The 17,706-nt window shown below is 45.2% G+C and overlaps 1 protein-coding gene across 5 annotated transcripts in view; it reads left to right on the forward strand.

Moving 5' to 3' along the window:
• Positions 1–234: 234 nt before the first annotated feature.
• The window catches only part of WWP2 (WW domain containing E3 ubiquitin protein ligase 2), a 120,317-nt gene continuing 102,845 nt past the window's right edge, over positions 235–17,706 (forward strand). The window contains exons 1-5 of one of the 5 annotated variants that reach the window (XM_072636461.1): positions 809–1,694; positions 8,966–9,088; positions 14,442–14,526; positions 16,663–16,810; positions 17,131–17,252. In XM_072636461.1, the coding sequence (XP_072492562.1) occupies positions 14,457–14,526; positions 16,663–16,810; positions 17,131–17,252 (340 nt within the window). In that variant the 5' untranslated portion in view covers positions 809–1,694; positions 8,966–9,088; positions 14,442–14,456. Of the gene's footprint in view, positions 326–808; positions 1,695–8,965; positions 9,089–14,441; positions 14,527–16,662; positions 16,811–17,130; positions 17,253–17,706 lie in introns of those variants that run through there. The other 4 variants (XM_072636462.1, XM_072636460.1, XM_072636463.1 and 1 more) reach the window with 4 other exon arrangements.

The following is a 17,706-nucleotide window of genomic DNA, read 5'->3' on the forward strand; positions in this document are numbered from 1 at the left end:
CCCAGAACATAACAAGGAACCAAACGGAGCTCCTGCCCTCAGGGAGCTTGGACTCTAAAGCGGGCTGCAGCTCGAGTTCAAGGTTAATTCTGAATAAATATAAAGAAACTGGGAAAGGGGCTGGCTCCCCGCAAGCCTCGCCCCCGCCCCGCCCAACTCCTGGCGCCCTCCAGCGCTCTCGGCTTCGCCTGCCCACACTTGTGTGGGCCGGGCTCGCCTCTTCCGGGTCAGGTGACCAACAATGGCCACCTGACCCGGCCCGAGTTCCAGCTGTCGAAGGCGGAAGTAGAAGAGGAGTTCGGCGCCGCTGCTTGGCCTGCTGCAGGTAGGGATCTAGCCTCGGAGCCGGGCCGGGCGGGCGGGCCCCGGGAGGGTCGGGCAGCCCGGGCCGGGGCGGGCCGAGGCTTGGCTGCCGGCTTTTGAGGCGGGGGGAGGCGGCTTCCTGTGGGAGGGGCCTGGGACGGTGGTTCCGGCCTCTGAGGAGGGGTTTGTCTATACACCCACTTTGGGAGGCTCGGGGGGAGGGGAAGGGAGGGGGCGGGAGCGTCCCGCGGAGAGCCGGGGGCAGGGCAGGGCCCGGCGCCGGTGACCTGGGGGCGGGGGCTGGCAAGGGGCTGGCAAGGGGCATCTCTTAAGCGCCTACTGTGTGCCGGGATCCCCGGAAAGGCAAAAAGCGGACAGTCCTCAGGCTGGAGGAGCTGAGAGTGTGAGAAGCCGGGGGCGAAGGTCGTGGGGAGGGAGCCCTGGCTGCTCCTGCTCCGGCCGCTGCCCCCCCCTCCGCTCCCCTCCCCCCTCCCCCCTCCCCCCTCCGCTCCCCTCCCCCTCCCCCTCCGGCAGGGTTCCCTCGGTCCGCTTCATCTTTCCGCGTCTCCTGCCTCCGACGCCCCGGTTTTTCCACTCGTGCCGGCGTCCCCGCTCTCCAGAGATCATCTTTCCTGGCAGCCTCCTTTAGCCCAGCTCACCCTGCAGGCTTCCAGAATAGAATAAATAAAATAGAACCCGGAAGAGCCGTGCGCCCGGCCCGGCCCGGAAGCAGCCCTCGGGTCCCGGCCGTCCCAACTCTACAGGCGGCTTCCTGCTCACGTCCTGCGTTCCCTCTTTATTTTTCTCTTGTGTCCGAGCTGAATTATTGAGTCCAGTCCGGTCCTGCCTGCCTTGGTAACAGATCCGCAGGGCTGAGCCGGAGAGACCTTTGTTCCTGTGGGTAAAGACGGGGACTCAGAGAAGTAGCTTTTCCTTGTCCCCCCGTGCACTTGCTGTATGTAGGATGTCTGTGTGAACGCATAGGTTTACGTGTAAATCCGCATTGATATAGATTTGTATATTCTGTATGCTTCTATAAATTTATGTAAGGTAGCACTCTGCAGTAATTCATTTTAGTTAATTCATTTTAATTAATTTTAAACTCTTACCACTGTCCCCCAGAAGTTTGGATATTCATGATGAAGCCCAAGTGAAAGGCAGTTTTGAAAATAAAATAAGCTTTAATTCTTTTTAAACCAAAATTATTTAAAGGATTTCAGGAAGGAAAGGGTCTAGATTGTAGCTCTACTCTGCCTCCATAAATGGTATTTATGAGTTTCAGTGGTCAGAAACATGGTGACTTTACCTTTAGTGATGAGACTCTACAAAATTAGGTTGAGCCTTGGATGTACAGTCTGTTGAAGTATCTGCATATGAAGTCTTCCAGACAGGTGAGACGTGTAAGAGTGTATTTTCTACTGATGTAGCTTTTAATGAATGAAAAATCACTTGTTAAGCACTTTTTTATGTGTCAGGGTAAGGGGCTTTGGTCCAGAAAGTTACAGGTGAGCCAACCTAAAGATCCCAAGGTCACTTCTGTGCCCCAGATTAAACATGAGAGTAGGTTTTAGAGCTTGTGAGGGCCCTGAAGATCATCTGTAGTCCAGCCATCTCCTTTTACAGATGAGCAAAGGAGGCCCAGAGGGGGGAAAAGATTTGCCCAAGGTCACATAGTCACATAGGCGACTGAGCAAGGATTTGCACTGAGGTGCTCTGTTGCCAAATTTCCCTTTCTGTCCACTCAATAATGCTGCAGTTTTGTGGAAGATTACAAGCCTTAAATAGGAACTAAAATCCTACAAAATGCACATAATGTTTTGTAATATTTTGGGGTTGGAAAATTATTGCTTCAATTCCTTTTATGGGAGAAAAACTCAGTACTTTGCACCTATCAGAGTCAATTTCGTGATTACTTTGAAGTATTGTAAAAAGAGGGCTTTGAATACCTTTCATGTTTTTTTCTCAAATGCATATAGGTCCCTACTCCAGCTTGCTTTTGGTTTAGAACAAGACTGAGTGTCTCAAAACAGTAGACATCTCTTTATAAATAAGAGACAGAGGTAGTCATATTCCTAGCTCTTCCTCAGCGCCCTTTTGTGTCCTCTATGTGGTTGCTTCATTTTTAGTTTAAATGCCTATTTAAACTTATCTACTTTATTTACCTCCGTTTTGTGGCTTTGTTACCAAAATTTGAAAACATGAAATTGGCATGTTGAAATCTGTCACTGACCAGAAGATTCATGGTGGGCCTAGGCATAGTTGTTGGCAAGTAGTAGAAATAGCAGTAATGCTTCTAGTCTCATTTAATTCCCAAAACATCCAATGGCATAGGCAGGGCGGTTGGCGTTCCCATTTTGAGGTGAGTAAACCTAGAATCAGAAGGACTTGGCCAGGGTCCTTTGGCAAGTGACAGTGAAATTGAGAATCCAGATCTTTTGATTGTTTACTCCTTTGCCCCAAACATAGTTAGACAAGGTTATCTATTTTTGGGCACCAGTTCTAAGTTATTACTTCATTATTTCCAAGGAAAGGGGAGGGGAAACTTTAGCTATCATTAGTAGCTCTTTGTTTCCTGGAGGAAACACTATGCATCTTAAAGAGTCTATTCTGCTAGATGTTAAATTTTCAAGCCAAACAACTTTATTCTGTGTTACAACACGTTGTTTAATTTCCAATTGAAGTTTATTAAAAGTTAGTTTAGTACTTCTGGAAATTTTATATCCCAGCATGTTGTCTTTGATGATGGGATTGGGGATGGGGGTAAGGGTGGCTCGGGATAACCATCTGCCAGGCACTATGCTAAACTCTTTACAAATTTTATCTCACTTAATCCTCACAACCACCTGGGAGGTAGACGCTGTTATTATTGCCTCTGTATCTAGGGAACAGACAGAGGTTATGTGATTTGCCCAGGGTCACACAGTTGAGAACTGTTTGAGATTGGCTTTGAACTTAAGGTTTCCTGAGTTTCAGGCCCAGTGCCTGGTCTACTGGTCTTTTACACACAGTTGGTGCCTTTTAAATAGTTGTTGAATTGAAAGAGATTGATTTTAATTGGATTTGTTCTTTATTTAGGGAGTCCTTAAGAAACTTGGAAGTTTCTCCTGAAAAGTCTTGAGCTGTTTTGGTAGGAAGGCTGTCCCTCCCTGGGTGCCGTCTGGCCTACAGAGAAAGATTTCAATAGTGGCTTGTGGGCTTTGGGGTGTCAGGAGGGTGTTTGTAGGAGTAGTGTTACTTATGACCACAATCGTAGGAAGTAATAGATAAAGTTGTTTTCAAGGATCTTTGGAGTAGGTTTTGTTTTGTTTTTCCTATACAGATTCCGGAATTTCTTTGAGGTTCAGGAAAATGGAAAATCTGCTCATAGAATTGAAAGTGGGCTAATCTCACTATTCCACACATTTGCTTTGGCTGTCCCCCATCCCTGGAATGCTATCCCTGCTCACCTCAACCTTGTAGCTTCTCTGACTTCATTCCAGACGCAACTCAAAGCCCAGCCTCCCCCCTTTCCTCCTGTGCCCCATTAATCCCCCTTTCCCTCTGAGATGGCCTTCCATCTGTTTACACCATTACATTGTATACCTGTCTTGTACACACATGGCTATTTTCATGTTGTATCCCCCATTAGTAGCTAAACTTGAGGACAGGAAGTTTTTGCCTGACCCGTATTAAGTGTTTTATATAAGCTTGTTGACTAACTTCCCAGGGATGTGAAGGAGGAAAGGGGAAGGAATTAAGCCTTAATATAGCACCTACTATATTCCAGGCACTGTGCCAAACTTTACAAATATCTCATTTAATCCTCACAACCACTCTATGAGGTAGGTGCTGTTATCCCCATTTTACAGTTGGGAAACTGAGGTTAAGTGACATGCCCAGGGTCACATACCTAGTAAATGCCTGAGGCTCGATTTGAACCCAGGGCTTCCTGACTCCAGGTCCAGCGCTCTATCCATTCAGACACCTTGATATCCTTTATATGACATCTTTTTTCCCCATTTTAGTCCTCTAGAGACTTTGAAAAAAGTCAGGTTCTATTTATTTGCTGTTAGTGCTGGTTTCACAGGATTCCAGGGACCTTAGCAATCATCTGGGGTAGTGGTTTGTAAACTGAATTCTGTGAATTTGTTTTTAAAAACATTTTGGTAACTCTTTCCATGTAAGTGGTTTTCTTTGTAATCCTGTAATGACTTTTCTTTTATGCATTTAAAAGCATGATTCTAAGAAGGGCTCCATCAGCTTTCCTGGTCACTGTCTGAGGAGTCCTTGACACCAAAAAGGCCTAAAGCCCCTGCCCTCGCCCTGCTTTCTCTTTTGACAGCTGAGAAAACTGCAATTCCCAAAGCTGCTGAATGACCTGCTCAGGATCACAGGGACAGGGAGATATTAGCAGAGCCTCCCAGACTTTTTGTGCTCCATTCTAGTCTGAATACGTCTTGGTGAGAAGGCCAGAGATTGGTGTGGGAAGTCCTTGGAGAGCAGGAGAGGGAGAGAGGAAGAAAGTGAGAGCATTCAGGATGAAGTATTTCTTCTCCATATCTTTCTGGAGTGGAAGGCATGAGTGCTGGATCTGTTCAAAAGAAAATCTTCATGCTGTTTGGTGGCCAGGTGTCCTCTCCATTCTTCCTGGATGACCCCCTGCAGATTTCACTTCATCATGAAGTCAAGATGAGTAGTCCACAGTCAGAACTAGAAGATAAACCCTGAGATTCCTAAGAGTCCTGCTGGAGCCAGTAGTAAGAGTTGGAAAATGTCAGGGACTCAATCATGATAGGTGTCAGACTATATGTAGCAAGAGATCCCATCTGGGAGGACTGTAGTTGGGTGTTTCTTTTCTCTGTAAAAGTCTATTTGGGTTTTGGTGGTTATTGTTTGAGGTGCACAAAACCCTGTTCTAGAAATTTGTTTCTAAGCACCAGGGTTCATCTCCTGCCTCTTCAGGTTTACTTACTGCCTGTGTAGCTAAAGGCAAGACATATCTGCATTCTGGGCCTCAGTTTCTTCATTTGTAAAATGTCCTTCATTTTAGACTAGATGCTCTCTTAGGGGTCTTAGAAGTTCAGTTCCTAAATCAAAACCTGTTGATGTCTTCAGCTTTGGGCTGAAGGAAAATGGGAAGTCAGAGTGACTTGCTTTAAGTGGAGTGTTGTGGTATTGTTGAGTTGTTTCTAGTCATGTCTGACCCTTCCTGAACTCATTCGGGGTTTTCTCGTCAAAGATGCTGGAGTAGTTTGCCATTTTCTTGTCCCAGCTCATTTTACAGATGAGAAACTGAGGCAAACGGAGCAAAATGACTATCTCAGGGTCATACAACAAGTAAGTGTCCAAGACTGGATTTGAACTCAGATCCTCCTGACTCCAGGGCCAGCATCCTGTCCATTGTACTACCTAGCTGCCACATGGAAAAGAACAAGAGTTAAAATGAACGCAAAGCAGCAGTCAAGGTCAGTCTTCCGTCTGAGGTCAAATCCAAGAGTGCAGGTGGGCAGCTGCCACGGCCACACTGCTCCATCCCCTCCAACTCTTCTGCCTCACATGCACCTGGCTACTCAAATTCCTCCTTTGCTTTCTCTCTGCAGTTTTTTCTCTCTCACTTTGTGGCCACAGTTGCTTTAAAGTAATTCAGGTTAAAGGGATCCTGCTGTCTTTTTGCCCATGTCCTGGAATGGAAGACTTACAAACTTTGAACCAGCAGGTGGCGCTAGTGAAATACACAAATATCTGTGGGATGCTGGGGTAAGCCTGGGCACAGATGCTGAATCTTAACTATTTGCTTAAAGCTTAAGATGATGTGGATGCTCTTGGGTTCTCTATGAAGGGGGAGGGGTCAGGGGCCCCCAGAGGTACTGCCAGTGTCCCAGGGCTACCGTGCAACCGGTCAGAGATCTCTGGAAGTAGCAGCACCCAGAGCAGTGAAAACAGCTGATGTTGTGCTGTGCTTTACAGTATACAAAGTGAGGGAGCTCCTTGGGGACAGCACCTAGCACAGAACCTGGCTCATGGCTGCCATTTCATAAATTCTAGTTGATGGCTTGAGTGTTATCTCTTTAATCACTCCTGCCTGTCCTGTGGGGTTGGTGTTACATCCTTGTCCTCTCCCTGAGGCGTGTCTAGATTAACTGACTTACTGGGGGTCTCACGGCTAGTGCATGAGGTAGGATTTGAACCCAAGGCTTCTCGAATCTGAAGCCCGGCCTTCTGTCCACTCTGCCGTTCTTTCTTAGTGCCATGATAGCACTGAGCAGTGTCTGGAGCAGGTCCAAGATAAAGGCAGAGGGAAGGGGTGGGGGGTGGGGGAATGAAGAGGAAGAAAATAGAGTTGGAAAGGAGGGGAGGTTAAATACCTGTGCTGGTGAGTGGTATGGTTGCTTTCGATACGGCTAAGTGACTCCATTACAGAATGCTCTCCGCTTGGCTTCCAGCTAACCTTTCACTTGTTATTTCACTAACCTTTTCTTACACGTGTCTTTGGTGACACAAACATGAAATAAGAGGCAGTAAAGCAGAATGCGGCACAGTTTGGTGTCCTGGAGCAGGCAAGTTGATCAACTCCTGGACCTCACTTTCCAAAACAAGCAGACATAAAATACGTATTCATATGTATGTGCACACACACACACACACACACACACACACACGTGCATATATGTGGATGAGAACGCTCACACCGTCTGCCTCCCAGGGTCACGATGAGGAAAGGTTTTGTAAGCCATGATTATGAAGTACTATATGAATGTAAGCTGTTGATATCGTTAATGGCAATAATTGGTAATACACAGCTGCTGGTCCAGTGGGTGGAGTGCTGGGCTTGGCTTCAGGAAGGCCTGAGTTCAAATGTGGCCTCAGACACTTAGCATCTCTGTGACCCTGGGCAAGTCCCTTAACCTGTCTTAGCATCGGTTTCCTCATCTGTAACACAGGAGTATTACCAGTGTCTACCTCCCAGGGGTGTTGGGAAGATTGGATGCGATAACGTGTGTAAATATTAACATAGTGCTTTGCATTTAAAAGCCATTACATTATGGCTTATTCCCTTCCCCTTCCATTATTAACAGCCCCAGATAATAATGATGATTTTTACTTTCCCGGAAAGTTTGAGAATCTAGTCATTTAAAAACAAACACCATGAAAAATAAATGTTTAAAAATTGCAATACCCTTTTATAGTTCTATTTCTGTGTAGTTAAGAATGTTAAGAAAGAAGCCATAAACCCAGCAAGTCAGTTACCTTCAGCCTGGAGGAACTGAGTTTGTGGGATTTATTTCTTAAGAAAAATGATAGTGTTGCCTTGGTTTTAGATAGATGTGGGAGTCCTTTTGAAGGTGAGCTACTAGAGACGTTTCCCTGATACTTGGAAGGCTTCTAATTTCAGTCACACAGGATCAGTAGAACCATACCTTTCCTGAAAACAGTAGCCTTTAGTTTTGGTTCAGTGTAGATAGTAGTTTCCTATTAAAATCCAGCAGAGACATCATCCTTTAGGCTGAGTTGAATAGAAGACTTCCTGTGGAAAAAATGTCAGTTCCAAAGGAAGTTATATGTTATTGTCTTAGACCCCTGCCAGGTTTTTCTTCTGAGGTCAGAGGTTGGAGTGACCTCATATGTTTTATAAATGGTTTTTTGTATTTCAGAAGATGCATGCTTTAATCAATATGAACACTTCCTTAGTCCATGTCGACCTCAATCTCTCTTCTCCCACCCTTCATTCCCATACCTTAGTGGCTGGTCTTTCTGAATTCCTGTGGTAAGGAAAAAAAAATCTGGTTATGGGCTTCTTAGAACTTAGCTTAGACTGTTCTTTGGACCACAGACCCACAGTCCATTGGTGGGACCATGTGCAAAGGCTTTCTAGGTTGTAGGCCCTGCCCAAGCTAGCATTCTGTGGGCGTAGCCTTTGAAGATTTAGGGCCCTCTCCCTGTCATGTTGAAGTATTTGAACAGGTCTTTATCAGAACCTGTGTTTCATAAATGGTTAGAGCATTTCCAATTTTCCATTAAACATTTTTATTCTGGCATAGTTTTACCTGGTTTGGGCAAAACAGCTTGGTCCTTTTGGATCCAAGATGGTAATGGACTCTTTCCCAATTAAAGACTTGTCTCCAGTTTAAGGTTTGCAAGGTGTTTTTGTGTGTTGAGCTCTGGAATATTTCTGGGTTTGTTTCTCTGTCATGACACCCCCCCTTCACCTCCCCGCCCCACTCAATCTGAAAGAGAATTCTTGGGACGGGACAGTTTCATAGGAGTGGGTTAGCTTTTTTTTTTTTTCTTAGGAGATTTGAACAAACTCTGTCATTGAATTTGAGTTTAAAGCTATCCATAAGTGTAGCAGTGGGTAATGAGTTCTCTATCCCAAGAGCTACTTAAGGGAAGGCTGGATAACCACTTGCTAGGGATATTTATTTATTGTAAAAGCTGATTCTTGCTTAGGTACAGACTAGAGGATCTCCCAACTTCTCCCTTCCACTTGGAACTCCTATAGATTTTCTGAGTTAAAGGGAAGCTGGGATCAGATATTTTTTCCCCAAACATGATATTTAATAACATTGTCATGTTTACCTGTTTTAAGACTGGCAGAGAAATTCTGTAATAGTTTTGTTTTTGCATGTGTAGAACCAGCATGATTATATTTTAAAAGGTTTTTTCCTCTCTTACCTTGGACTAGTGCAAAAGAGATTACTCCTCAGGAATTTGAAAGGGCCAGAGGGTAAGCATCATTCAGCCGATGGGTTTTATCAAGGAGCAGACTGAAGAGAGAATATCCACAGTGGAAAAGTCCCTTGTATAGGTGGGTCACACCTCCAGGCTCTGCCATTGTTCCTAATATGGGGCAGTTTGTTTCATAGTCTCATTATGGGGAGTAGCAGCTTCATTGCGTCAGTGCCAACAGTGTGAGTTTTGTAGGAATCCCATACATCTTTGTAATGAGCATCCCAAGCAGAGAGATCTCAGTCACAGAGTTGGTAGTGACAGGTTTATACCACTGTAGGACTCTTCCTTTCTTCTCTGATTCTGACCTCTCTGATTCTGAGCTGTGGCCTCATTTTCCCATACTGGCCCAAGCCTGGACAAGCCTTCAGCGGCAGAATCAGCATTTGGAAGAATATGTGCCAGTCATCTCTCCTAAAGGTCTGCTTTTGTGATCCAAAGCTCAATAGAACACATGCAGACTTGGTGAGTTAGCAGTCAGTCAGTAAGCATTTATTTACTGCAAAGGCTAGGGATGCAAAGAAAGGCAAAAACAGAGTCGCCACCTTCTAGGAGTTACCATCCTAACTGGGGAGCTGACATGCAGTTAACTGTAGACATACAAGACATAGACAGTGTTATACGTGGTCATCTCAGAGACTGCAGCTAGAAGTTTGCAGGACTGGGAAGGGTCTGTTGTGGGAGGTTGACTTTGAGTTGAGTCTTGAAGGAAGCTGGGGAAGCTAGGATAGTACGTCAGGCACTATGCTAAGTGCTGTTGATGCAACGAAAGTCAAGAATATGACCTGCCTTTAAGGATCTCACTTAATGGGGGGGATAGCATGCAGACAATGATATACATAGATTAATCCGGCATTAATGGACGGTTGTCTCAGAGAAGTCCTAGCAGTGGAAAAAGGAAGGGAATCTTGTCTCCTCTGCCATTGCCACCACCCCGGTGCATCTCCTTAAGTTTGAGCTATTGCAATCTCCTTTTCACAAGTCTCTCCTCACTCCAGTCTGACCTCCACTCACCTGTCAAAGTGAGGTCTGACAGTATTACCTCCCTACTCAATAAGCTCCAGTGGCTCCCTATCACCTTCAGGATCAAATGTGAAATTCTTTGTTTGATTTTTGTTCTCAAAACTCTTTCTAGAGCCAGCCCCAGCCCCAGCTCCCTCTGCTTTTCATGTCTTCTTATAGTGTACTCACAGTCCCCCGCTTTCCCCAGCCCAGTGACACCAGCTTCCTTGTCGTTTCTCAAACAAAGCACCCCATCTTGAAGTTCTGGACATTTTCACTGTCTGTCCCCCATGCCTGGAGTGCTCTCTTTCCTCATTTCCATCTCCTGGCTTCCTGGCTTCTTTCATGTCCCCAATAAAATCCCACCTTCTACAGGAAGCCTTTCCCAATGTCACTTAATTCTAATGCCTTCCCTCTGTATCCTTTCTACAACTTGTTTTTACGTAGCAGTTTGCATGTTTGTTTTTTTCCCTCTTCATTTGACTGGGAAAGCAGGGACCTAATTTTTGCCTTTCTTTGCATCCTCTGTGCTTTACATTGTGCCATTGTACATAGTAGGTGCTTATTTTTTATGGTATCTTTTTCCCACAGTTACATGAGTAGGTGCTTATTAAATGTTTCTTGAATGAGCTGAATCTTGAGGGAAGCCACAGAAGCCAGGAAGCCACAGTGAGGAGGAGGAGTGAAGTTAGGAGAGAAAGTGTCATATTGAAGGAACAGTAAGAAGGCCAGGCTGGACTTTTGAATATGTTCAGGGGAGTAGTGTATAAGAAAACTGAAAGGGGAAGAAGGGGTCAGTACTAAGAGCCAGTAGAGTTTGTTGGGGGTGGGGATGGCCAGACCTCTGCTTTGGCGGGAGTAATTGGGGTGGGAAGGGTGACGAGGGCCAGAAAGGACAAGGTCAGACTGTCTATGGGGTCAGTGAGCCAAGTGAGAGGGAAGAGTTGTGGTTACTACTGAAGTTGCCAGCCTGGGTCACTGGGAGGATGGTGGTGTCCTTGATAGTAATATGGAAGCTGGGAAGAAGGGAGGTTTGGGGGAAAATATAATGAGTTCTGTTTTGGGACATGTTGAGTTTGAATTGCCTGCAGGAGATCCAATTCAAGATGCCTTAGAGGTAGTTAGAGACTCATATCTGTGGCTCAGGAGGGAGACTAGGGCTGGATATATATAGTGTGCAGCAATGATCATTGGACTCAAGGGAGCTGATGTGAATGCCAGGGAAGATAGCCCAGAGGAAGAAGGGAAGAGAGCCCAGGACAAAGCCTTGTGGGACACAGACAGTAAGTGTCTATGATGCTGCACGTAGGAGGCTTGAGAAAGAATGAAGAGATCTGGAATAGCCTCCATGGGACAGTGAATGTGGAGATGGCATTTATCAATGTTGCCTCCACCCAGAGCCCCCTCAAATGCCTCCTTATGGTGCAAGGGTGACTTTTTCAAGTAGACTACAAACTCCAGCAGTTCCTACCAAGCTGAAGGGTTGGGTTTATAGAGTGATGGTGGGTCTAAATGTCTGTTGTCCAAGGACCAGATTTATGAGACATGCGGAAGTATGTCATTGGGATACTAGCTTCTGGATGATGCAGTGGATAGAGAGCTGGGCCTGGAGTCAGATTTGGCTTCAGACGCTTAGTGGCTGTGTGGTACTGGGCAGGTCACATAACCTCTGCTTGCCTCAGTTTCCCCACCTCTAAAATGGGGACAATAATAGCCCTCATCTTGCAGGGTTATCACAAGGATCAAATGAGATAATAATTGTAAAATGCTTCGACACAGTGAGCACTGTGTACCTTTAACTGTCGTCGTTGTTAGTGTCTTTGGTCACAGCAGATCATGAAGCAGGCAGGAGCCGGGCTCTGCAACCCCATGGACTCATGGACCTTAGAGTTTTGAACCCACTGATGAAGAGTAGGATTTTGTCTCCTCTTAATGTTATTTTTCCTAATTAGTATCATTGGTTGTCTTTTCGGACCAGGGTAATCAAGCCATTCTGAGTTGTCTTGTCATGGAAAGAATCTTGGAAAGGAATGTGGCCTGGTAACTGGAGGGCTGGCTGAGGAGTCAGGGAGATCTGGGGACCAGGCCTGCCTGTGGCCAGACTGTCCTTGTGACCTTGGGCAAGTTACTTAATCTTTGAGCTCTCAAAGATTAAAAATTGTGAGTCATGTACCAGGCTGCCTTGGTAGAGGAAGTTTACTCAAAGGGAACTTCATTATACCAATGAAATCATAAGACTCATCCCTAAAAAAGCCTGGAATTGGAGTCAAGAAGAAGCCAAGTCAGAATGTGGCTTTTAGCAGCTGTGTGGCTAGGAGCAAGTCTCTTACTATCTGTGAGCCTCAGTTTTTCCTTCTGTGAATTGGGGAAAGCACTTCCCTTACAGGGAAGATCAACAGTGACAAGCTTTACAGCTCCTTGTAAATGACAGTCATAAGCATTGCAATTACCGTGCTTACCAAGGGGTAGGTTTTCTGTACTATTACATTCAGGAGAAACAGGAGTTGAGGGTTTGGTTTCTGTGGGGATTTGGGAAGTAGGCTAAATGAGGCTAAAATGCCTGCATCTTTCTTGAGTGGGTCTTCAGTGCAAAGTAAACTTGCACTCCTGGAAATTGCCTCTAATGAGCTTGTATAAGGCACGAAAAGGAGCCAGCCCACTGGCTATTGAATTTGCAGCTTTGAAGGCCTTTGGGAGCATTTACATCCCAGTGGATCTCCCCTTCTAACCTGACCCCTGAAACTTTATGGGATTTGATCAAAGTAATATTTTACCAACTCGTTTCAGCCTCAAGGATCCAAAGTCCCTGGTGCAGACCTTTGTCTGCTTCAGAAATTGTAGTCTCAAGAGTTGAGCTGTGCTCCTTTTGTTCTCTATGATATTTCAGAAGACCCTACTGCCTCTGTACTTGAGCTGGAAATAAAAAGTTCTCCATATGTTAGTTCTGAAGAAATGGATCTGGCCCAGGATATCAGAGAGCCCTGATTTGCCTCAGCTGTGAGCTCCTGTTCCAGGTCCATTTCAGTTGGCTCTAGACAGTAGAGCATAGGTCCCCACTGAAGGCGGGCCAGCATTCATTGGGTGGAGCACAGGGACAGGAACCATGCTGTAAACCTGAACCGCTCAGAATAGGACCTGGATCAAAGATCATGTACAGATGAAACCACAGGAGCTCATGAGGCAAATAACATGGGGGGGCGCACATTGATTTCATTAAAGGCTTGTGGCCTAGTAGTGTGAAGACCAACTCTGACTGGCCAGGACTGGCCAGGAACACACCACCTACCTCCTGCCCAAGGGCAGGGCAAAAGGACTGTGCTACATGCTATAGAGATTGCGTTTTTCTCTTAGTGTTTATGTGTGTGTGAGGTACTTCAGGGGGAAGAGAAAAGCTAGTGAGAGTTACCAAAGAAAAGAAAAGGCAGTCATTAAAGTGGCTTTTCAAAAGGCTTAAAAGAGAACTGAAAGAAATTCCCAAGGAGACAGACAACCAGTTCAACTTTGGAAATAACAAGTTGGATTTATTATATACCTTAAAAGAGTAAGCTGAACTTGAAGGGTGTCAGACTCAAAAAGAAATGGATTCCTGAGGGCTGCATCTCACTTTAGAAAACCACAGATCAACATTATCTATCTTGTATTTTTTTTAACAAATTTATTTTGTTAAAATTTCCCAGTTTCATCTTAATCTGGGTTGGGCTGTACTGGGCAGTTTTGCTGGCACCACCTCTGTGGTGCAAAATAGGGATTTGCAACCTCATAGAATCCTCTTTTTCCATTCTACTTTATATGTAGAAATGTTTTACTGCTGTTGTTTTGTTAAATTCAGAATGAAAAATAAAAGGAAAGCATCATAGTGGCTAGCATCTTCCCTGGCTGGTGTGCTGCTCGCATCTGGGCCTTCTACCTGGGGTTTTCTCAAGTGGCATCTCCCAAAGCTCCTCTTTTCTGCCTCAACACATCATGGTCCTCCATTTTGAGTCGTGAGAGCTTGGTTTCTTATTCATCATTGCAGCTTGCTGCTCATCTGACTTTGGACAAGTCATTTCCCATCTGGACCTCAGTTTCCTCATCTGCACAGTTAGGAAGTTAAGCTGCAGGACTGCTAGGGTCCCTTTGAACTCTAAAATCCTCCAATATTGTAGAAGCATCTGAAAGTTGGCATTGTAAACCAGAGGGTCTCTATGTTAGGATGAAAGTGCCACCTCCACACGCTTCTTCCCTGGGTACTTTTGTGAAGGTTGCCCAAGTCTGAGCAGCTGTAAAATCCACCAAGTTTGCAACAGTCCCTGGTTGACCCAGTTTACTTTGCCACTAATGACCTCTTGCATCTGTCCTAAATCTCATTTTTAAAACTGAATTCTGTCTCTAGCGTTTCTCCTTTTCTCACACAAACCCTGTCTAAAACTTATTGATCTGTTGTCTTACAGTTTCGTGGTGATGATATGGCATCTGCTAGCTCCAGCAGGGCAGGGGTGGGCCTGCCTTTCGAGAAGTCTCAACTTACTTTGAAAGGTGAGTGAAACTTGTGTTTGTCTTGATGAGGGTCAGTGTGATCTGTATCAGGAAGGAGAATCTTTTACTGAAGAGACATCTGGTGTTGTCCTGGGCAGAGAGAACCAGCCTCTTTGAACTTAGCTTTCTTTTGCGCAGTCCCGGTGTGTTGGTTAGAACTGTTGAAGAGGAGGCTGCATTTCCCCAAAGTAGACACCTGTCTTTGTACCAGTTATCCTATCCAGCACCTATAGATATTCCCCCGAGCAGTCCTAGAAGATGGTAGGAAGGCTAGTTGTCTCTGATGGAGACAACATTTAGGGGTTGATCTCAGGCCTCCCAACAGGGCCATCTCTGGACAAAACTGTATTATAGTTTGCCAGGCTTATCAGTGCCCCAGAGTTCCATTTCGGTTGTAGCCTCTGAGAGGAGATGGGTCAATAGGGTATGTGGAGGGATGCCTCCACCAATGATTTCATCCATTTCTTCTTTCACCAAGAGTGCCCAAAGGCAGGAGTAAAGGGGACCTTGGTGTGTGCCCCTCTGCTAGCATCCTTCAAGTTGCTATTTTTTTAATGAGAATATAAGGCCCTTGAAAGCAGGGCTTTATTCATTTTTGTCTTTTTGTCCCCAGTGTCTAGCCCAGTGCCTGCTACATAGACATTTTCAGAACATTCAGGATCCCACTGTTTTTATTGTTTGCTTCACACAGTAAACATTTAATGAATGCTTACTGATAGATTGGCTCCTGAAATCCGTCCCCTTGTTGACTCTTAGTATCCTGCATTTCTTGTTCTTGGAAGAAGGTAATTTGAGGACATTAGAAATAGAAATCAATATTACTGGAGAGTAGGTATACCCTTCTCAGGTACTTTTGTTCTTATGTTGAGACTTGGTTTGGGTGTTGATTTATTATCTTTTTGGAATAAATTTAACTACTTGTTATTAGCCAGCCCTTCGGTCTTTTTGAAGTGGGCTATAGTGAAAGGAGCACTGAAGTCTCTCCTTTGCTGCAGACTGACTTTGTGACCTTGGGCAGATCCCTTTCCCCTTGAAGCCTGTTTCCCCAATGATAACATGGACACAATAGTATATATCACTTATCTGACAAGGTTGGTGTGAGTATGAAATGAGTTTACAATACTAAACTGCTTCATCCTCTGAAAAGTACCATCTAATTAGGAGCTACTGTCATTATTTCAAAGTGCTTTGTAGTGAAAAAGCCCTATGTCTAAGTAAGCTGTAGTCACTGTTGAGAAGCTTTGCTCCCCATGATCCCTCTCTCCTGGGTGTGAGAGGCCCCACAACCACCAGGTGGCGTCCATATCCCTTATTTGTGCCCCTCTTTCTCTCCCCCAGCCCCAGGCACCTTGTCACTTTTGAAGTCAAGCCTTGGCTCTGTCTTGCTCCTGGACTTTTCTCTACTTCTCTGCTCTCATGTGAGATTTTAAGCTTCTTTAGTAGGCAGGTATTTTAGAAAACAATCTTGTAATCAACAGGTATTTATTTATTAAGCCTGTAGTCTGTAAACTTGGTCCTCTGGGTGATGCTACCTTTCTGATGGTGGGATAGCAGCCTTAGGGGTGTCTTGGGGCAATGGAATCTCACCATATGGCGACCTAAGACATTTCAGTGAGAGGGAAAGGACTGTAAAATCTTTGCAAAGATGGGGCTTCTTTGGCAGCACATATGCTAAGAGCACAATGATGCAGAAAATGTTTCCTGGCCCCAAAGTCCTGAAGTATTTTTAAAAAGATCCATGCAAAGGGACTATAGGGATAGAAAAACTTCTGATCTAACTGGGAACTTGACAAGCCATGTTGGGAAGGAGTATATTTGCTATCGTGGGTCAGAGAGATAGTGCTGGGCATGCCCTCTGATTTATGGGTACTTAGATGGAAGACATAGAAGACTGAGGGGTCCTATAATTGCTACTCAGAGTTATTCTCGTTTTTACAGTAGATAGTACTTACTTTGACTGTTGATGGCTCAGGAGCTGAATTCCCAGGATAGCTAAGATATTTACTTAGCTTTGTGTTCCATGATTCCTTAGTCTCTTACAGCCGAGTGAGTTTCAGAAACTCTTCCCCAGATGGATATGAAGGAGCCCTCGGACCTGGCTTTGATGACTCCCCTTGTCTCTCTTTTTCTGCACAGTGGTGTCAGCAAAGCCCAAGGTGCACAGTCGCCAGCCTCGCATTAACTCCTTTGTGGAGGTGGCAGTGGATGGGCTCCCCAGCGAGACGAAGAAGACTGGGAAACGGATTGGGAGTTCTGAGCTACTCTGGAATGAAATCATCATCTTGTAAGAGAACTTTTCTCCCTCTTGAAATAGTCATATGGGAAGAGGAGGCCCTCGCTGGGGAGCCTGATGTAGCCAGCCTCTCACCACCCCTTTTCTTCATTCAGTACTTGTCTTATCAGTGTGTCTGTATCACTGCAGTAAAAAAGTATTTGTTACCAGCTAGAAAATTTCAGGATCATCTTTGTGAGTGACAAGGAGATAGATCCGTTTGTACCCGCTAGGCTTTTGTCTCAGGGTTTTAGCGCTAGTCTCCCCTGAGCTCTAGGAGTAGCTGATGTGCTTGGTGTGTAAGTGGGATAAATCAGAGATCTGTTTTTCAGGAATGTCACAGCACAGAGTCACTTAGACCTGAAGGTCTGGAGCTGCCATACTCTGAGAAATGAGTTGCTGGGCACCGCTTCTGTCAGTCTCTCCAATGTGTTGAAGAACAACGGGGGTAAAAGTAAGTATGGTGAAGGAATGACTGGGGTGCTTTTGATGCAAAACATTATGAGCAGTCACTAAGGCGTGTTCATGCTGTCAGCCTTCAGCTTTTGTAAGCCAAATTTCCCAAGCGTCATAGACAATTCAGCTCTGTGGTTACACCGTTAGCAGCATCAGACAGCCCCAGGACTCTGTTTTCTTCTGATGATCAGTCTAGGACTTTTGGAAGGGGAAGGAATATGATTGTCTGCCACAACAAAATTCAAGCCCTCCCTATTACAGCCTTTGGAAGAGGGAGGTGATAATTTGCCCCTGCTGTGGGTTACTTTGGGCTGCTTGAGCACACCCTTTCCCTGCCTGTTCTAGTGGTAGAATGGGTATGTGATATGTGGGGGAAAATAGCCCCAAACTTCTTATTCTCAGTTTTTTCCTTTCTACTTTTAGTCTCAGGATAGAACAGGATAGCATTGTGT

The sequence above is a fragment of the Notamacropus eugenii genome, chromosome 1 (assembly GCF_028372415.1).
Source record: "Notamacropus eugenii isolate mMacEug1 chromosome 1, mMacEug1.pri_v2, whole genome shotgun sequence".
NCBI lineage: Eukaryota > Metazoa > Chordata > Mammalia > Diprotodontia > Macropodidae > Notamacropus > Notamacropus eugenii.